The following is a 19864-nucleotide window of genomic DNA, read 5'->3' as shown; positions in this document are numbered from 1 at the left end:
GTATATTCATTTTCTGTAATTAAGCAAAGAAGCCAAAAACTACCTTGAAGAAAGTTGTGACCACTAAATCTCCAATTCCTGGTGAAAGCTGTGCATCATTTGTTCTAATTTTACCTGTCACCCATGCAGTAATATTGAAGTTTTTGCAGTGCAGCAGTGATAATCACATTATTAAGCCATCCAGAAAAAAACACTTTTTTTAAAAGTTTGATGCTATGTACAGTAACTGATCATCGCACGACATGAACTATGCAGTATTAGTAGCCATACTGTTCTCAGCTGTGAAAGAAACGGATAGCTGTGTGTTAAAACATTGCCATGGGAATTGATAGGGGGGGAACATCAATTATTCAGAGTGATGAGGTCTCATGACCTCCGAAATGGCTAGGGAATATGTGCTGTCTATCACCGCCAGGCTTCAACCAATCAAAGGATATTGCTGTCCACACACCACACTGTAATTGGCTGAATTTAGTGTGGTGGCTCCTGATAGCTCCACCAATGTTGAGCTTTACGAAGCCTCATTGTTGCATCGCATTTGGGACCCAGTACATCAAAAGTATAATTTCACTGGTGTTATGTTACACAATTGTGACCTTCACGCAGAACCTTTTCTATGCTTGTTAATTTATGTTAATTGTACATTATATAAAACCATTTTATTTTGATCTATATCAATATTATTCTGCCCTGTGTGACTTATGAAATAACCACCCTGGATATTTTCTTTAAGGTCTATCCCCATGTGGAAAAAGTTAATATTTCATGGATCGTATATTTACTATGCCAATTATTTTATTTACTGTACTTGGGAGGGATGTATAATTTATATGGTTATACAGTAATAGCAGATGGACTGTGCTTTTTTAATGAGAGTTGTGTAAAAGTGTTATGTGATGGCTATGCTTTCTGTGCACAGCTGCTAGTGTATTCAGGGCCAGGAAAGCCTTATTGCTCCAACAGTGCAGAGAAAAACCATTCTCTGTCTTTTCACTTAGCCAACACAACCACCTTCTACAGAACCATTACTGCAGGACAAACACACAGAAACAAGGGCTTTACATGAAATATATTTAATATATAATCCCATCTCTCTCTGTATATATATATACCTATAATACCATAGCGTAATATGTATATAAAATAGTTTCCTTTGTTTCTTGCTAGACGTGTTTTGATATTTGTTATTTTACAGTAAGCTCCTGGATCCAGAGGATGGCAATCACAGAGGTAGACTGTTACATGCTCTCAGTCTGTCTCCGGTCTCTTGTCAGAGTCACTAAGCAGTGTGCCCTCTGTCTGGGAGGTCCATCCTGAGCCCCAGTCCACAGACAGTGCCCCTACCCCTCAGTCCACAGACAGCGCCCCTACCCCTCAGTCCACAGACAGCGCCCCTACCCCTCAGCCCACACTGCACAAGCGTTAAGAGGAGCATAGTCATTCTCTGCGGCTTGAGTTCAGGTGTTTGTTAGGGAAGTGGTGTCTGTGTGTGTGTGTGTGTGTGTGTGTGTGTATGCGTGCAAGTTTCTGGAAGGCATTTGCTCTCTCATTCCAGTGAATTGAGAAGATGACCCAGTCTCCCTCAGTCTCACGTTTCATAAAGGTTTCTCCCGTAAGAAGCGGGTCGTTGTCAGTCCGTTGGGATGGGGCCGGTGCGGGGTTCAGGGCCGGGCGGGGTTCAGGGCCGGGCGGGGTTCAGGGCCGGGCGGAGTCGCCCACGGAGACGGACATGCAGCGGCACTGCTTGACCCTCTGGATCTTGCGGTGCCGGAAGGCGGGCTGCAGGTCGGGGCAGTCCAGCTCCACGGTGAGCGCGGTGAGGCGGTGCGGCCGGCAGAAGGCGCAGGACTGGAAGGACTCCTGGTCCTTGCGCACGTGCCGCGGGATGTAGAAGGAGTTGCACTGGCCGTAGCAGAAGCGGTTGATGACCGTGCGGCTCCGGCAGCCGTCCTCGCTCACCGTCTGGCGCAGGGGCTGCGTCTTGCACCAGTCGCTCCTCAGGTACTTCCTCTCCGTCACCACCAGCGCCTCCTGGCTGGAGGCCAGCACGTCCTGCCGACGCGCCCCCCCTCGCCGCTCCGACGTGTTGCTGTGCGTCTTGTAGGGGGAGGGGATGGCGCTCTGCGGTCGACTCTTCCTGGACTCCACCGCCACGCACAGAACTCCCGCCAGCAGGACGGACAAAGCGACTTTCCAGAACATCCTTTAAGAGAGGAGACGGGAGAATGCCTTTATTTACGAGCTTAATAAATTACTTAACCTTTAGCCTGGATTTTTATCATTAAGTCCCATGACATGAGTGAGGTTTTTTTTTTGCAATAGATGCCAGTATATGCAGTACATTGAGCTGCATTTGAATTGTTTGATTACAAATGTAAAATTGTGCCAAATTACAGAAAGAAAAAATATGCCTTTGTCCCTAACTTTATTATTATGGAACTCATTGCAGAAACACTCACAAGAAAACAACATTTGGGGTTTGTTTAATTTGTATATTGTAAAGTTTCAAAATATAGCATGCATACCACTTTATTCATGCATTTTACTTTCATGCATTTTCCCAAATCATATAAGCTGGAAAACAGCATTTGACGTTTACTCCACTTAAACTGTACAGTGAAAACGTGGCACTCCTGTCACTGCACTTGAGGCAAAAGGACATTTTGGCCTACCGACCTGATGTAAACTCAGACTGTTCTGATCAGCATCAATGTAGCCATACACGGTACACCAATAGATAAAGAAAAAAAAATTATAATCGAAAGTTGCATGTTGGACTTGGAAACCAGTTTTTCCTGAAATGACGCTTCTGCCCACACCACCCACCCCACTGGTCCACAATCGCCATCAGTCACACGCCACCCCCACCCCTGGCCACGGTCACGATCCCGAATAAAATGATATATATGGCTCTCGAAAGGTTGGCGACTGCCCTGCTGGATACAGAAGTCAGCGAGTGAAGTTGCCTGACCACTGTATCAGCAACACAATGACCGCTCGCATGCTGCTCTCTGTCCTAGCACACAACCCCGTGTTTTTCTTACTAATATTACATCTTGGGAGCTTTCTTTCTGTTCATACCATGTTGAAGACGAAGAGAGCAATCATCTGAATAGCCCTCTGCAGTGCTGTACAGTGCGGTTCTTTGCGAATGTACGCCCGTGATGTGGAGCTCATAAATTGGAGCTGACAATTTGATAGCCAGAGTGATGACAATTAAATCTGTAACATTCATCTGAGGAAGCAGTCTATTTTCTTTCTTAGAAACTGAGGAAATGAGTCTATCATCTATGACTTCATCCATCAAAATATTCTTAATTGAGTCATTACATCTATTTGCTTTTTGTCAGTTATATAAATTTTCAAAAATAAACATGACCATTAAATCAAAGCGGGAGCTTCAAAGGAGAAAAAGGAAGTCAATTTTATTGCTCTTGACTCCAAGCAAATTAATTATGGTTCTGCTTACTCTAGTTATGAAGCATGCTATAGATATGTAAACAAATTGAGTAAAAACATCTGAACATTATTAGAGGGATTTTTGAGAACTTTTCTTTAGATTTGACTCCTATCCTCAGTGTGGCCTGGGTCTGAAGTTTAAATACTAAACTCGGAAACAGCAAATATGTTCACAGTATTCCCTTTCTTTCTCTCTATCTCTCATCCTTCGCTTTTCTCTCCCCCTCTCTCTCTCTCTCCCTTTCTCCCCCCCTCTCTCTCTCTGTTGCTCTACAGTTTCATCTAAATGAACAATACCCAGTGCACATAGACAACCATCCTTGTAGAGCTTTATATTATAAAATAATAATATTTAACAGGGACAATAAGGGGTAGATTTATTTATTCACCGTTGCAAACTCTCAGGGAATGATGACTCATCATTCAGATTTGTGGTTGTGTGGCAGTGTCCGTCAGTCTGGCTGACATCTTTACAACAGATGAGGTGTGCAGAAATATAAACACTGGCGCTGCTGGCTTATATAAAGTATGCAAAATCTAAATATTAGCTTAATTCTGGGTTCAAAAGAGCATCGGAGTTCCAGCAGGCCTTTTTTAATTCCACACTTCCACAGTGTCCTGTGTGGCTTTTCTCTTTTTCCCAACCTGTTTCTCAGAGCTGAGGAAGGCCAGATTACCCCTGAAATTCTCTTTTCTCCTGGTGAGTTTTATGCGCATGAGATTTATATTTTGTTCTCTGCCTATGTTTCTAAGGAACTTCGCATAAATTAAGGACTTAAACTGTAATGAAATCAACAGCCCATCCCAGCTCTGTTTGCCAACAGCACTGAGAGTATCCAGCGCTGGATTTTAACATCAGGGCCCTGTACCAAATGACCTGGATGTAGTGTGTGACGACTCAGAGGGCAGCCATGTTTATAGGGAGTCTCTAACGGGAATAAAGAGTGATGTCACTGAGACAGCTCTGATACTGGCTGAGGAGAGGAGGATGAAAGCAGATGGTCTCAGGTTAATGTTACTGCTGGGATACTTCCCAGATGGGTCCCTACTTCTGTCATCAGTACATGCTGCACCAGGTAATTACGATATAACATTCAAAACCAAAAATTTATAGTAACGCTAGAATCTCTATTTCCTGTGTGAACGATGTTGGAAGGTTGTGTTGTGGAAGAGGGCGGGAGGGAGAGGGGGGGTGACATAGCAACGAAATTACAGTGGTCATCTACCCCCGTCTGTCATCAGAAAACTACATTCCGCACCCTTATCAGCCTCTCAGACCCTTTGAAGTGTACCCCCCCCCCCCCCAAACTTGTGATGTAACTCGACTGAACCTCGTGCGGACAGCTTTCTCTCCTCAACCCCGCCATTACGCTGGCGGGACAGAGGCACCGCCGCTCACTCTGCGCAGATGGATGGCTTCCTGGCTGATGAGCTTCCTGTAAATTGTCACCGGCCGTTTCCCGCCGTTTGTGAATGGGACCGGGAGTCTCCGCGATGAATCACGGCGGGTTTGAGGCCCTGCTCAGTGTAACATCACGGCCCGGCCCGGGAGAGCCACGGCAGCGTCGCCCACACAATGTTTCATTAATAATGATACGCTTACACCGGCGTGTCAGGCCTGAGTCTGTAATTGTTCAAAACAACCTACTGCCATCTAAAGGGGTTTTTAAATGCGTACTGCATTTGATCCAGGTGTGGTACATATCTTGGCTGAATTCAAAGCTCTATTTCAGCCTCCTAGTTTCCCAAACGACCTCCCTCAGGGCTGCAGGGCCCTGGGTTCCCACACAGGTAGTTTTGACAGTGTGGGAAGTCTTCAGTTCCACGTCCAGCGAGACGTGCCAAGAGAGTCAAACGTTAATGATTCACACACGCCTGTCCACCGCTGACGCCCTGCCACTGCTGCCCGACACATTTATCACCGCTCAGCATCCACGCTCCTCATCCTCTGGCTAGACAGGCATGACAACCCAACCCCCAGTCTGCCGGTACACAATAACACCAGTGTGCGGAGAACAGATCAATACGCTCAGTGCTTGTCTGATTACTTTTAACTCGAAAGCTCCATGAGGTGTCTGTTAGACTGGCATTTTTGTTTTTTACGTAAATATGAGACAGGACCCTAAAATTCAATGCCCCAAATTAACTATCCCCTGAATGAGGTGCAACAGTGAAAATGGAGTCTAAATTAATATACATTTATATTTAACAAATAAGAAGCTTTTACCGCCACTACTTTTAGCGTAGTTCCGCTATGGAGAATGCACTAAGCACTTAGCACTGTTTGTGTGCAGTGCTTTCTGTTACTGTGCTTCTGTCAGCTCACGTTCCGTACTGTTAATGTACTGAATTTCAGAGTGAGTATGAAGGTCTCACTGAATGCAGGTACAGTGAGGAGCACTCTGACCTGCTTGGAGGTTAGCTTGCTGCTGCAATCGCCCCTCATAATTCCCACCAGCTTAGAGGGAGTCCACTGTATCTTCAGATCTCGCTCACCCTATTCTGTCACGGTGTCACTAACCTCTACAGTATATCACTGTTTTATTGTCATGTCTTTTTTATATTGCTTTGTGTATTTATGTTCATTTATGCGGTTGTCTTGACCTGAGCTCTTTGAGGGTCAGGTAAATCTACGTAAATAAATAAAACTGCGCTTCATCGGTTCCAACCCCGCAATTTACTCATCTGTGTATCTGAGGGCATCAGGATTGTGGTGGTTCATGGCCTTGGTGGTAATGTGATAGTCTGGGTGACGCTGGCGACATTGGCTCAGGCGGTAAGAGCAGTCTGGCAATCGGAGGGTTGCCAGTTCAGTCCCACCCTGGGTATGTCAAAGTGTCCCTGAGCAAGACACCTAACCCCTAAATGCTCCTGACGAGCTGGTTGGTGCCTTGCATTGCTGTGGGTGTGTGTAGGAATGGGTAAATGAGAAGCAACTTGTCCAGGACTTTATCATTTATCATTTTCCATTTACCCTGGCCCAGTCAGAACAGAGCCTTAAGTGTTGTTCTCCTGGGCCAGTGACCAGAGTAACCTCCCTAATTCATGATGCAGATGGACAATCTGGACACAAGGTGAAAACGTACACTGCAAAAGCTGCTCTGATACAGAGACCAGGCAGTTCCTATCTAACAGCTGCCTGCTTATCACTGCCTCACCGTGAGCATATCAACAGGAACAGATTATCAGCATGCAGGGACAAGCAGGACCTGCAGAGGGCAGTACTAGTTCGAACAAATAGGAGAAAATGAGAGGAAGAGGAAAAATTGTCAGTCTTAAGCCTTAAACAGAAATCTCATCTAATATTTAAATATGTTCCCATATACTAAGTCTTTTTTTTGTTGTTGTTACTGAGTTTGTGCATAAATCATTTAAACTGAAAAACATCACAACAGTACTTCTAGCACAACTAGAAAATGAAATTTGACAAGTATTAAAGTATTTACTTGGTCTGTACATGTGACGTTTCCATAGCAACTATTTTGAGGACAGGAGATAATGACATGGATTCAGTTAACATTTAACCTCAATAAACTGCAAACCAGCAGCGTTAGATTGTTGTTAGAACACAGTACAGAATATAAAACAGACATAACATAATTACAGGCAATACTGTACATTGCTTTTCTGACCCAAACACTGTACTTTGGATCAGGTGTGATAAATATATCTCTATAGGGTGTAGATCAGGTGTGATAATTATTCTATCTCGATGTGACTATTGTCTCAGTCTATGAAGTTTTGGTCAGGTCTGATAATTATCTAACTGTAGGGTTTGGCGCCGGTACAATAATTATCTCACTCTAGGGTTTTGGTCAGGAGTAATAATGATCTCACTCTGTAGGGTTTTGATCAGGTGTAATAATGATTTCACTCTGTAGGGTTTTGGTCAGGTGTAATAGTGATCTCAGTCTGTAGGGTTTTGGTCAGGTGTAATAATGATCTCACTCTGTAGGGTTTTGGTCAGGTGTAATAATGGTCTCACTCTGTAGGGTTTTGGTCAGGTGTAATAATGGTCTCACTCTGTAGGGTTTTGGTCAGGTGTAATAGTGATCTCAGTCTGTAGGGTTTTGGTCAGGTGTGATAGTGATCTCAGTCTGCAGGGTTTTGGTCAGGTGTAATAGTGATCTCAGTCTGTAGGGTTTTGGTCAGGTGTAATAGTGATCTCAGTCTGTAGGGTTTTGGTCAGGTGTAATAGTGATCTCAGTCTGTAGGGTTTTGGTCATGTGTAATAATGATCTCAGTCTGTAGGGTTTTGGTCAGGTGTAATAGTGATCTCACTCTGTAGGGTTTTGGTCAGATGTAATAATGATCTCAGTCTGTAGGGTTTTGGTCAGGTGTAATAATGATCTCAGTCTGTAGGGTTTTGGTCAGGTGTAATAATGATCTCAGTCTGTAGGGTTTTGGTCAGGTGTAATAGTGATCTCAGTCTGTAGGGTTTTGGTCAGGTGTAATAATGATCTCAGTCTGTAGGGTTTTGGTCAGGTGTAATAGTGATCTCAGTCTGTAGGGTTTTGGTCAGGTGTAATAGTGATCTCAGTCTGTAGGGTTTTGGTCAGGTGTAATAATGATCTCAGTCTGTAGGGTTTTGGTCAGGTGTAATAGTGATCTCAGTCTGTAGGGTTTTGGTCAGGTGTAATAGTGATCTCAGTCTGTAGGTTTTTGGTCAGGTGTAATAGTGATCTCAGTCTGTAGGTTTTTGGTCAGGTGTGATAATGATCTCAGTCTGTAGGGTTTTGGTCAGGTGTAATAATGATCTCACTCTGTAGGGTTTTGGTCAGGTGTAATAGTGATCTCAGTCTGTAGGGTTTTGGTCAGGTGTAATAATGATCTCAGTCTGTAGGGTTTTGGTCAGGTGTAATAGCGATCTCAGTCTGTAGGGTTTTGGTCATGTGCAGTAAAGGGTTGGGGTCAGGTGTTGCTGTTCCTACAGCTGCACAGGCACTCAGCCTGCACACCCACAGCTGCTCACAGTGGCAGCAGACAGACACACAGCTGGGATTATGAAATGTAAACTTTCTTAAATATCAGCCATATTTTTTGGGCCACAGGAGTGCTGTAATGTGTGTGTCAGCACCTCTTGCTTTGACCTAATCCCTAGCTCTGAAAATTATTTATTTTATTTAAAGTTGCCAGATAGACTTTCCAGCACATAAATCTTTTTTTTTTTTTCTCTAGCATATGGACTATACACACACACCCACCCAAATGCACATGCACAGTCATACACACAGACGTGCATGCACACACACACACACACACATAAACACACACACGCACACACACAAAACGCATGCCATATACTCATTCTCACTAGCTTTTTTCATGTTGGCATACAGAGGAACATTTCTACAGTCCATCTACTCTTCATCTGGGCAACATTATTCCCTAAAACTTTCCAAAGTGAAAATGCTGAAGCTCTTTAGAACAGAACTGCTGAAGTTTCCACATGGAGACTGTTTCAACGACTCTCACAGCCTTACATTCAACTCATTTCAGCAGATAAATCTTAAATACCGCACACGCTTTGTAAATATTCCACACATGAACTCACACTTGCCATTATGCCTTGAGATTTGCCACACAGCATATGTATACGCAATATATCACGTTATAGCAATAAAGAAGGACGGTAGATGTAGTTTAGGAAAGCAGTGCTCACTCAGAGTGGTTGATAGGTACCAGCAGATGTCTCCTCTGTCCCAGAGCTCAGTGCAGTTCTGTGTGCTTCACCTCTGTGAGGTGTCCCAGGACGGGGTGCGGAGGGATGGGGTGGGGTATCTCTCTGAGGTGTCCCAGGACCGGGTGCGGTGCGGTGGGGTACTCCAGCGGGGTCAGGGGCAGGTGTCCGGTGCGTGTGGTCCAGGGTACGGGGCGGCGGTGAGTCCCATGTGGGCAGCAGGGTGGAGAGCGAGGGTTTGGGGGCGACTCCACTGCGTTACCTCCTGCTCCTCTCCCTCTCCGGCATGTGGATGTTATCACAGATCCAGCTCTCTATTGGCTCGCTGCGCTAAAGAAAATCACACTGCCCTTCTCCTCAAAGCTTTCTCTCTCTCTGTCTGACTATCTCTCTCTCCTACTTTTCATCTCTCTCTCTCTCAGTTGACTATCTCTCTCCTACTTTCCGTCTTTCTCTCTCTCTCTCTCTCTCTCTTTCCCTCTTTCTCTCTCTCTCTACTCCCCCTGATCTTATACTCCCTCCACCCTGTGACACACCAGGGCTGGCACTTTCCACGGCAGAATCCCCCCAACCTCCCCCTTTCTGCTGCTGTGATAGGACTTCTGTCTCTTATTTGTTTTATTTAGCTAGGTGCTATAGGTCAGCTCAGAACTGAGTTCTCTTGTGCAGTGTTGACCAGGGGAAGTGAGAGTAGAGAATTTAATGGATCAAAACCAGATTCAGGGGGTGGTTGTGTTGCTTGTGGCTTATTTATACAGAATGCTTAACTTAATGAAGTAACATTATCAGACAACTTACTTTAGCTTAGCATGTTTGTACACTGAGACAGTTAAGTTCCGGTTAAGGTCCCTGTATATCTCAGTCTCACCTGGGATATGAATTCAGGGATTCTACGAGCCGGGGAATCCCACAACCAGCGACTGTGCTTTCTGCTCATCAATCCATTTCCAAAAAAGTTTTTAAATGCAAAATGCTGACAATCTCAATATAATATAATTTTGAAGTAAGTATGAGATCTTCAGGTTCTGTGAATGCTTTTGCACATTCTTAGCAAGGATTGATTGATCAATATCCATATAGTTTTTCCTGATTGCACATACGCATTCATTTATACAGTACTGTAGATATGTTGAGTGGTATAAGAACAGAACTTGGCCACTAGCAGTTGATCCAGCATCATTCATCATCAGGTTCTTACTCTGTCCAACACAACTCCCTTCTCAGGCAGTGCACACTGACCAAGCTCCACAGACCGGAGGAAGTCCTCCCCAGGAGCAAGGCCTGCTGTCTGTACTGTCATATATAACTGTGTCTGACTGTCAGTGCTGATATGAGAAAACAACTGTCCTCTCCATGATCAGCATCGGCTGAACAGATCCGTCATGCATAACGTAGGGAACATTAAACTTTTCGGTTTTAGATTCATTTTTGTCCTGATACTGAAAAAATACATAATTCATCCATTAGTATAATACAAAATTCTGTTTTCTGAGGTGTTTCACAGGTATTCTTAGTTCTGAAATGTGACAAGTTGTGATCTTTGGTTCTTTTCCCCAGTTAAACTTTTCACTCTTTGAAGAAGTTACATGAAGAATAATCCAGAATATCCCATGTTTGGGTAAACATTTGGTAGGGAAGGTATAATTTCAGATTTAAATGCATATGCAGGGCTGATCCAGGTTATTTAATGCTTTGTTGTGTGGAATAAGTTGCCAAGTGCCAGGTTTGTTTGTATATGAAACATCGCCAACTTTCCTTGTTTCATATTTTTCCATTCCCTCAATAAATGACATACTTTCATACAATAGATTATCCCATTTCACTCAGCTCATGAAAAAAAAAAAAAACTTTTATACTTCCTGTTCCTGTATGCTTTCCAGAGATGCATTTGGAACTCAAGAGGTTGCAGGCTTGAGTAAATTAGTGCAGTAATAAATACATGGATATAATCAATGAATGTATAATGTGTGTTTAATGGTTGGCATTTATATAGCGCCTTTATCCAAAGCGCTGTACAATTGATGCTTCTCATTCACCCATACATACACGTGCTCACACACCAACGGCGATTGGCTGCCATGCAAGGCACCAAAGAGCATTTGGGGGTTAGGTGCTCAGGGACACTTCGACACACCCAGGGCTGGATCAAACCTGCAAACCTCCAACTGCCAGACGACTGCTCTCACCGCCTGAGCCAATGCCGCCACTACATTTGAAACCAAACTTTGCTTAGTATTACAAATGGTATATCATGCCAAAGACACCCTTCTGTTTGCCATTGACTGGAATATTTGTCTATTACTGATACAGAGTCATTTACTAGACAAGTGAACAGGCTTTCAATAATTAGCCAGACAGTTATTTCCTCATGTTAATGGAATGGAATGCAAATCATTATCAGCTAATTGCTGAATGATTTTTAAAAGTTATTTAGACAAGGCAATTTATTCAGAAAATATACTGACAGGAATGAAAGTGAACCTGTGCACACCCCACCTTCCCTCGTGTGGCTTGTCTGCTTGGAAAACCTGACCTACACCATCTAGTGGCCATAATAGGGAATGTAGATTGATGCTCTTGAAAAGAATACTAATTTTGGTGTCTCATTTCCCCCCCGTGAGTGATTGTTGAACAGACAAAATTATGCGAATAAAGACTTTTTTTGTTCATATAATTATGTGAAGGACGGTATGACTAAGATGCGTGTCATCATTATCTATAACAGTGACTGACAGCAGCTCGCAGTCTGATGGGATGAACCTGTAATTTGCAAACCGTGAGCCACCACTTGAGTCCCGTAAGATTGGCCTCATACGCATGAGTCAGTATGTGCTACTATGTGATTACTGCACTGTGATCCACTGAGCCTGACCCTTTTCCATTTTGTGTAGCTGACCTTGTGCTGTTTAAATGGCCGAGATAAATGTCTGAATGACTACATTATTTTAATCAACTCCGATAGAAAAAGAGAATGTGTGATCCCTGTTGGAGACTGAGTACTGTGCCTTCCTTTCTGAGATAGAATAAGGATCTGTTTTCTCTGAATTTTATTGGTGCCATATTTATATACTGGCTGCATTTTTAGAATACTACTCATACCATATTTCAATGGAAATCTGCCTGAAATGTAGTGTGAGTAGTATGCTTGTATGAGTAGTATGAGTAGTATGCTAGTATGAGTAGTACGTGTAGTATGAGTAGTATGCCAGTATGAGTAGTATGCTTGTATGTTTCATCCCTTCTCCCATCTCCCAGCATTCCCCTGGGCTCAGCTCTAATGACATCATCCATAAAAACACACCTGTGTAGTCAGATAACGGGTCAGCTTTAATACATTTGATTACATTAAAAGGTCCTTAAATATGGTATAAAAAATAAACGCAAAGAACCGTAAGAAAGAGCTGCAGAAGACATAAGACAGACGCAGCTTTTCTTCTCAACCGTCCCACAGCGGATAAGTGAGTGTGATGTGACTTGTGCGAACTTCTATAGTGCAATAAAATCAATACAAATAAAGTGTATTAGCTTAGTTATTAATATATGCAAATCAATAATATAGTCAGCCTGTGTTCTGCCCTTGTGTTGAATAAGGACAGATTAGTATTAATCCAGTTTGGGTCTATGCACACGGCTCTCTGTGGCAGAACCTTTCCCCCCAGTTGATATGTCAGGAAATGATTGGGACAATTACCTTCTTTGAAGGCATTAGCATGTTTAATGTCCCTTCATCTGAGTTAGACATGCCTTTCCAAACAAAGAACAAAAAGGAATAAAAACTTGGTTCTTCAGACATGCAACATCTGATCTTCCTTCTGGGTGAAGAGCAGACTATGAAAATGTTCTGGAAAATAAATGTCACAATGGGAGCGTCCTCTTCCAAGCTAGTGCGACTGCATTTCAGCAGGACTGCACTAGACTGCCAAACCTCTTCGAAGTCAACGATTTCCCCTAAACGAGGGGGGAGAACAGAGAACAAAAACATTAAATCCAAATACAGAATCCTTACTTCAGAAACAATGCATTGCAGAGGATGAAACCATCTCCTCTTTTGCACCTTGTTGTGTGTCCAAACCCCACAGGTATTCTGTCAGATAGGAGACATTGGAGTGTCTACTGTAAATATCAGAGCCCTCTCCCTCTCATTTAACATACAATAAACTACAAACCCGTACTTACCTCTTCATTGCAAATGCATCTTATGGACAGGGTACTACAGAATGCATTTATGTGGCATTAATATAGTGACATCAATAAATGCATGAACTGGTAGACTTCCTCAGTACTTAACAGTGGACACATTTTGGCAGAATCTCTAATGCGCAGAGCAGTAGTCAGCAGCTCAGGCCCTGGGGTACCAGACATGTGTCTGGCTTGTGTTCCAGCCAAGCTTGACTGCAGTTTGATTGACAGATAAACCTGAATACAGAGTGTGAATGCCCTAGCACTGGCACATGGTCACCTGTGCTGATTAAAGCTCATTTCCAGTTATGCAGGTGGAACCCAGATACATGTCTGACACTCCAGAAGCAGGGCTGCTTACAGAGATGATGCATCAATGTGAAGAATTACAGAAAAAATTAAAAATTTCAAATCACATTGAACTTAAAATCATGATTATGTTGAGTATTATGACTTGATGACAAATGTACATACACAGATTTGTGGACAGCCAACAGGACTCCACTCATAAACTCATCTTTTTTGACATTTTGTTATTTTGTGCATTAGAAATGATTTCTCATAGGACCTTTCATTACTTTAGCAGGAAAACTTGAATATAGTAAACCGGATATACTATAATCCTGTATTAACCTCCTACGGAGTTTAATATTCTGAATGGTCAGCCTAGTGGTAACCAAACCAACTGATGCAGGGGGATGTTTCATAGAGAAGTCTGAATCCTGTTTGCTGTTTTATGTGATAAATGAGGTTTCATTTTACAGTGTTTTTATTTTGAAGGAGGGAAACATGAGGATGACACACAGTGGAGAACATGCATGGAGAAGAGACACCACAACTCTTCATTATCATTATCTTTACCTGGAAGCAAAATCCTTCAAAACAAGTTCTTACTTTTCTGTGGACAAGGAGAGAGTGCACATGAGGGAAGACATTTTGGCTCTTTTGACTCTGAGCCAAAATGGGATCCATGCAAAACTAACACTGGCCAACATGCAGTTCAATTTACCAGACCCCTTCCCGTTTTGTTGGCACGTGCATTGATTGGCCTGCTATTGATTGGCTGAGCTTATTTTATTAATTAAAATACATAAATAGCACATGAGCTATCGGGATATCAGAATAAAGTCACAAGACATGTTTCCATTACGGTCCTGAAGTCTTGGCTTGAAGGCAGGCAGGAAAAGGGTGTGGCACATATAAGCTACTCATTACACATTATAAACTCAACACATATTCAACACATATACAACATTACAAGCAGTCCTAAAACAGTAGATTCCCTGATATTTTACTCAGAAGCTAATTCATTGCTATTTCTCAAAACTATGCAAAATATGAGAAGATTTATTATTAACAATGGAATAAGTCAAATAGGGATTTTCTGTGCTGTTCTAATTTAATCCCGAAAACATATTAACTTCCATGACAAAAAAATAATACAAAATATTTGCAAAATATAATACGATTCTCAATATCAAATAAAAAATAATAGGCACAGTAAATAATCACATAATATTAATAGATCATAATTATATACTATACGATGCTATGAAAGAAAAGATTCAAGTAAGATGGAGTAAAGAAAGGATTAAGGCTTAATTCAGACGATGCTGTACGTCAGGGGTGTCAAACTCCAGTCCTGGAGGGCCACGGTGTCTGCTGGTTTTTGGTGTGTTTCAGCACGAGAGATGCATTTCAAAGTCTTTCATTGGCTAGATTCCACACACCTTGTTCTCAAGGCCTTAATTGGCTGCTGATTAAAAGGAAACCACAAATACCAGCAGACCCTGCGGCCCTCCAGGACTGGAGTTTGACACCCCTGCTGTCCATACTTAAATGCACCCTGTAGGACACTTACACTTAAGTTTTTGTGGAATAAATACAGAAATAAATAAATTAATAAAAATTCTGCATAACTGGAGGCTGAAAGTGGAAGGAGGAATACCACAGTAAGAGCAGCAAAGCTGGGAAGGAGGGAAGGAGACACAGAAACATGGGTGAGGCAGGAAGAGTAAGCGTTAGGAGGGACCTGGAAGAGAGCAGGATGGGGGCCTAGGATTACCACCTCAGACTGATCTGAGATCAGCGGACCGGACAGGGCTGCATCCACTTACCACAGCACGGGTTAATTTCACAGACTGATCTCAGATCAGCAGACAAGACAGGGCTCGTCCACTTACCACGCTACGAGTGAATTTCTCAAATGAAGTTCTGCGATCCTGAATGTTTCCCAACTTATACACGCACAAGAGAACAAAAAAAAGAAAAAGCAAGAAAAGAGAGAGCTGAACAAAAGGAGTGAAGAACTGGAGAGGGGTGAGAGGATGGAGAGGCGTGAACAAAAGCCGAGTCGGAAAGAGCATCAGGAAGAACAAATACCGCCGCTCAACTAAAAATACTAAAGCTTAGCAAAATATGTCATATTAGACAGTCAAACAATGTCAAAGCAGTACTGTAATGGAGAAATGCAGTGAAGCTACAGTTATACATGTGGAGGCAAATCTAAGGTGCATTTGTGGAGGCTGTAAAAAAGTGTTTTTAGGCCTGGAGTTTGGGGTTCAATCAGAGGGGAGGCAAACGGGGTACTGCAGCACTGCCGTGAATACGAAAACACCATGACTTCAGATAACTCGGCTTGTCTCTGCGTGTGTTTTGTGCATGAGAGCTCTGCTTTAACATTGTATGCAGCTCCAGGGAGAACAGACAGAGTGTGGTCTTATGCACGACACGCCGTATCATAGTCTCTCACCTGCTAGAAACGAGATAACGGCAATATTCTCAGAAACACAGAGGAGCACTGGTACATCCTGCTTTGACTCGTATGGGAATTGAATTGATTTCTCTAGCAGAATCTGTCTTTTCAAATCCCTGCGCTGAATTCATAACCGAAATAGACTTCTAAAGTGTTATGTGATAAAAGAAGCTTCTAGAGAAAGTGAAAGTGGTGGTGAACTGCCTGCTGTTTCCAAGCTACCACCTGAAGATTGGGAAAATCCAGAAAATTAATTCAAAGCAGCGGAAACAGCGTTTCTCCAAATGGAAAGAATGGATTTTTTTAATGGTTGCTCCATGGTTAAATTTTACTGTGGTGTAAGGGTTGAGAACAGAATACAATCTTTAAAAGCCTTTTTCTGAGAAGTGCGATGCTCCACAGGACTCATTCACTTATTGTGAGCTCAGACACATAGCTGCTGCTGTTAAAAAGTGGAGTTTGGTATACTTTCAGCTGTATATGGAAGTAAAACGTGTCTCAGGTTCAAAGAAGCTGATTAAATTACATTTGCGTAAGTGTAGCCACAGACTACATATGACGTCCAGTGAGATCCACTGCTCCTGCTCGACTCACGTAGTGATAGCCCTGATTTGCTGATCTAGGATCAGAATCCTCTGCCCATATTCTAACCTTATCAGACATAGGATAAGAGCGTATGTGCTGATCCCAGGTCAGGGCTCCCGCTCCAGATTCTTTTTGAACCCTGGCCCTGGAGCTCAGTAATCTGAGGTTCTGGATTTACCTTCTTCTTGGCCTGAAGTAGCTCCTGGTAGGCACTTGATCGGATGAAGCGACTGTACGAATCGCTCTTCATCAGCTTGTAGATGTGCTCCTGTGAAGGAGATTAGCACTTGAGGAGCTCAGAGTCACCGTACCACGAACCACAATGCACGGTCAACTCAACACTGCAGGCATTGCACATAAAACCAGCTGGATATTTACTTGAGCAATTCAAGCTTTGCTCACACAGTTTCAGTTCCACCTGGGAACTGTGAGCTCTAGGTTACAAGTGCTTAAAGTCGCGTATCGATTTTACTACGCTACCACTATGATGTACTTCCTTAATGATCTTAGTCATAAAATGATTTGATATTACTAGTAGTGATATCAATAGTGATTGATTAATGGTTTGTGTGTCACTGTACAGAGCAGAAAGTGGAGATGGATAATGTAGTCCATCCCGCTACCTGAGCATCCTCAAACGCGTAGCGGCCAGGGTCCTTCACATTCTGAGTGGTTTTGGCATAGCTCTTAGAGTCCACGTTAATGGCGCTGGGAGCCCCAGGAGCCAGGAATTCCTGCCAGATCTCCTGGACCCGGGTCGGAACCTCCCGGATTGGCCTTTTCTTCAGTTCCTGGACCGCCAACCAGAACCTGGACACAGTGTTGATCACAAACAAGCACAGTGTGTGTGTGTGTTTGTGCGTGTGTGTGTGTGCTTCACACATTCCTCCATGGAGCAGAAGTGTGACGCCTAGAGTGGAATCTTCAACACCAATTAATTTGCAGCTAAAGCTGACAGAATAACATGAAAAAACAAATGTGGTTCATTATCTGACTGCAGAGCTTAATCTTCCAGTTCATCCAGTGAGAATTCTCTTCATATCGAGATGAAAATACAGACACCAGCAGGTGGAGCTGAAGAGCTATTCATATTTGGTGATAAAAACTGAACTACAGTTTACCAGCTGAGTCATTGGATTCTCTCTGCCCTGTGCCCCTGAGCTGTATTATAAGGTCTGGCCAGTCCATACCTGTATACCTGAACCACAGTTTAAAAGGCTGGTACCTTTTCTTCCTTTGATATCAGTGGCCTCTCTACCTTAAGTTTTCCGAGCTGAACTCAGACTCCAAGAACTTGAGGAACTGCTCTCTGCCCACTTGATCTTTCAGCACCTCGTTGATCCCGAAAGCCCACCTCTTCACCCTCTGCTGACTGGGCTCCTTACTGCAGAGAAACACACACCCACACAGTTTGCATTCTTTAATATCGTCGTTTGCTCTTTATTTTAAAGAATGTATCACTTCAGGCACCATTTAGAAACCGGTAGCATTTTAAAAGTACTGTATTGTTCTCGCATTGGTATCAGCTAAATGACACAATTCTCTGCTGAGTATTCGTTCTGAGAGTAACACTCAAGTAAAAACAATAGTTGTTGTACTATGACACAACACCAGAAGTCCCTTTTACCAACCAGAGCCCTCTGTAGGTAGGAAGTAAGGCAGATAAGAGGAACGTAGGAGTTGATGATATCATTCTCTGCCATCTTTGTGGGGACAAACCTGGCCTCCAGCTCCCACACTGTGGTGTCGTCAGAGATCCAGGGATTGGAGGGATCTGGCAGCGTGAGGAAGGGGTCGTACTCAATGTACTGCTCCGTGTACCCCAATAAGCTGCGGAGAGGAAACATCAGGGAGAAGATGCTGCTGACTGCTGGTGTACCCCAGTAAATGAGCAACTTTGGCCTTGGATTTTAAACAGGCAGCATTGATGATCACTGAGTTTGAACTGTACTCCACTGAACACAAAGGTGTAAGCAGAATACATGAATATCAATCAGACCTTCTAAAGAAGTAAAGTAACGTACACAAACTGTATACATCACCAGGTACTAAGCACTAATGACAGTGTGTAAGTGAGATATTCTGGTTGCACTATGATGGCCCAGTCTCAAATAGAAAAGTACATGAGTACATGCACCTCTTCCATTACAGTAAAATTAATGGTCAATGTCCAGGCCTTCACATCATAGTTCGTTTTACATTTTCTTGTGTTTGACATTAGGTAGGCTGAGAGGGTATGGCTAACAAATATTTATAGTATGAATATGACTAGAAATGTTTAGAATGAACAGCCATAACATAAATGCTAAATCAATGCTGACATATCAAGGCTGGTGGTACTGTGTGTGTTTTTTAAAACCAGAAATTAAACTTACCTTTCTGCAACTTTGGACATTTTCAAACGATGCCTGTCTAATTGTGCTTGCCAAAATCTGATCTGAAATTGAGAAGTTATTGCCATTTAATTTTCACAGATTTTGATGTATGTATGGAGAGATAGCTTAACAGGTAACAGCTAACAGGTAGATGTTCTGTTTTCAACTATCACTGAACAGAACCTCCTATGATTAAGAAGCAGAGAGGACAGACAGGAGGTGAGTATCTTGTGAGACTGTAGAAGTTGTGAGTTTTACCCACCTGACCCTGTAGCTCCTCCTCCGTTGGCTGCCGGACCTCGGGGGTGGGGATTTGGGTGGGGCTATGGCTCCCGATGTCGTTTTGCAGCCCATACACCGACTGCAAGGTGATCACAGTAAGTCAAGTCCACCATCCTGTCAGCAGCCACCACTGGGCATTTCAATACTTCAAAAATCCACCCTTCCTCTCCTCTGTGTTCCCCTGTCTCCTTGGGCCCATTCCAATAGCTTATTTTTCCTTCCCTGTCTCCTTGTTCCTTGCCTGACCTGAAAGTTGATAGAGGTCCACCATCTTGAAGGACATTTTAATACATTAAACCTTCCTTCATGGAACTCCGAGCCAGGAGCCAGGCCCCCGAAGATTGTTTGAGCTAGGAAACATGAGCGCATCCATTGCAGAAGTATTTTTTGGGAAAGCGCAACATGTGATCAACCTGTGGATTCACACATCTGCCGCATCTGCCAACTGACGTTGCTTCAAAGAGTTCCTCCAAAGTGGCCTCCCCCAGTGAGAGGAGCTAGGAGCAAGGAAAAGAGGCAAGGAAGATGAAGGTGGAAAATAAGAGGGCT

General features: G+C 43.2%; 2 protein-coding genes across 2 annotated transcripts in view; both read right to left on the bottom strand.

The window, feature by feature from the left end:
- Positions 1 to 1695: 1695 nt before the first annotated feature.
- Positions 1696 to 9596, bottom strand: LOC133118590 (gremlin-2-like). Its single transcript, XM_061228698.1, has 2 exons — positions 9122 to 9596; positions 1696 to 2203 (listed from the first exon to the last, which is right to left on the bottom strand). The coding sequence occupies exon 2, from the start codon at positions 2200 to 2202 to the stop codon at positions 1696 to 1698; it is 507 nt and encodes a 168-aa protein (XP_061084682.1). The 5' UTR covers position 2203; positions 9122 to 9596.
- A 2849-nt stretch (positions 9597 to 12445) lies between these two features.
- The window catches only part of LOC133118238 (regulator of G-protein signaling 7-like), a 59501-nt gene continuing 52082 nt past the window's right edge, over positions 12446 to 19864 (bottom strand). Inside the window, exons 11-18 of the mRNA XM_061228067.1 lie at positions 19296 to 19394; positions 19034 to 19095; positions 18378 to 18488; positions 17917 to 18042; positions 17282 to 17468; positions 16837 to 16926; positions 14180 to 14216; positions 12446 to 13087 (exon numbers count right to left, since the gene is read on the bottom strand). Of these exons, the coding sequence (XP_061084051.1) occupies positions 14196 to 14216; positions 16837 to 16926; positions 17282 to 17468; positions 17917 to 18042; positions 18378 to 18488; positions 19034 to 19095; positions 19296 to 19394 (696 nt within the window). The 3' untranslated portion in view covers positions 12446 to 13087; positions 14180 to 14195. The remainder of the gene's footprint in view (positions 13088 to 14179; positions 14217 to 16836; positions 16927 to 17281; positions 17469 to 17916; positions 18043 to 18377; positions 18489 to 19033; positions 19096 to 19295; positions 19395 to 19864) is intronic.

The sequence above is a fragment of the Conger conger genome, chromosome 18 (assembly GCF_963514075.1).
Source record: "Conger conger chromosome 18, fConCon1.1, whole genome shotgun sequence".
NCBI lineage: Eukaryota > Metazoa > Chordata > Actinopteri > Anguilliformes > Congridae > Conger > Conger conger.
Note: the sequence above shows the minus strand (reverse complement) of the source record. Positions and strands in the feature narration are given on the sequence as shown.

Excerpts from the sequence above, each read along its gene's own strand:
- LOC133118590 (XM_061228698.1), bottom strand. The coding sequence starts at position 2,202 with ATGTTCTGGAAAGTCGCTTTGTCCGTCCTGCTGGCGGGAGTTCTGTGC.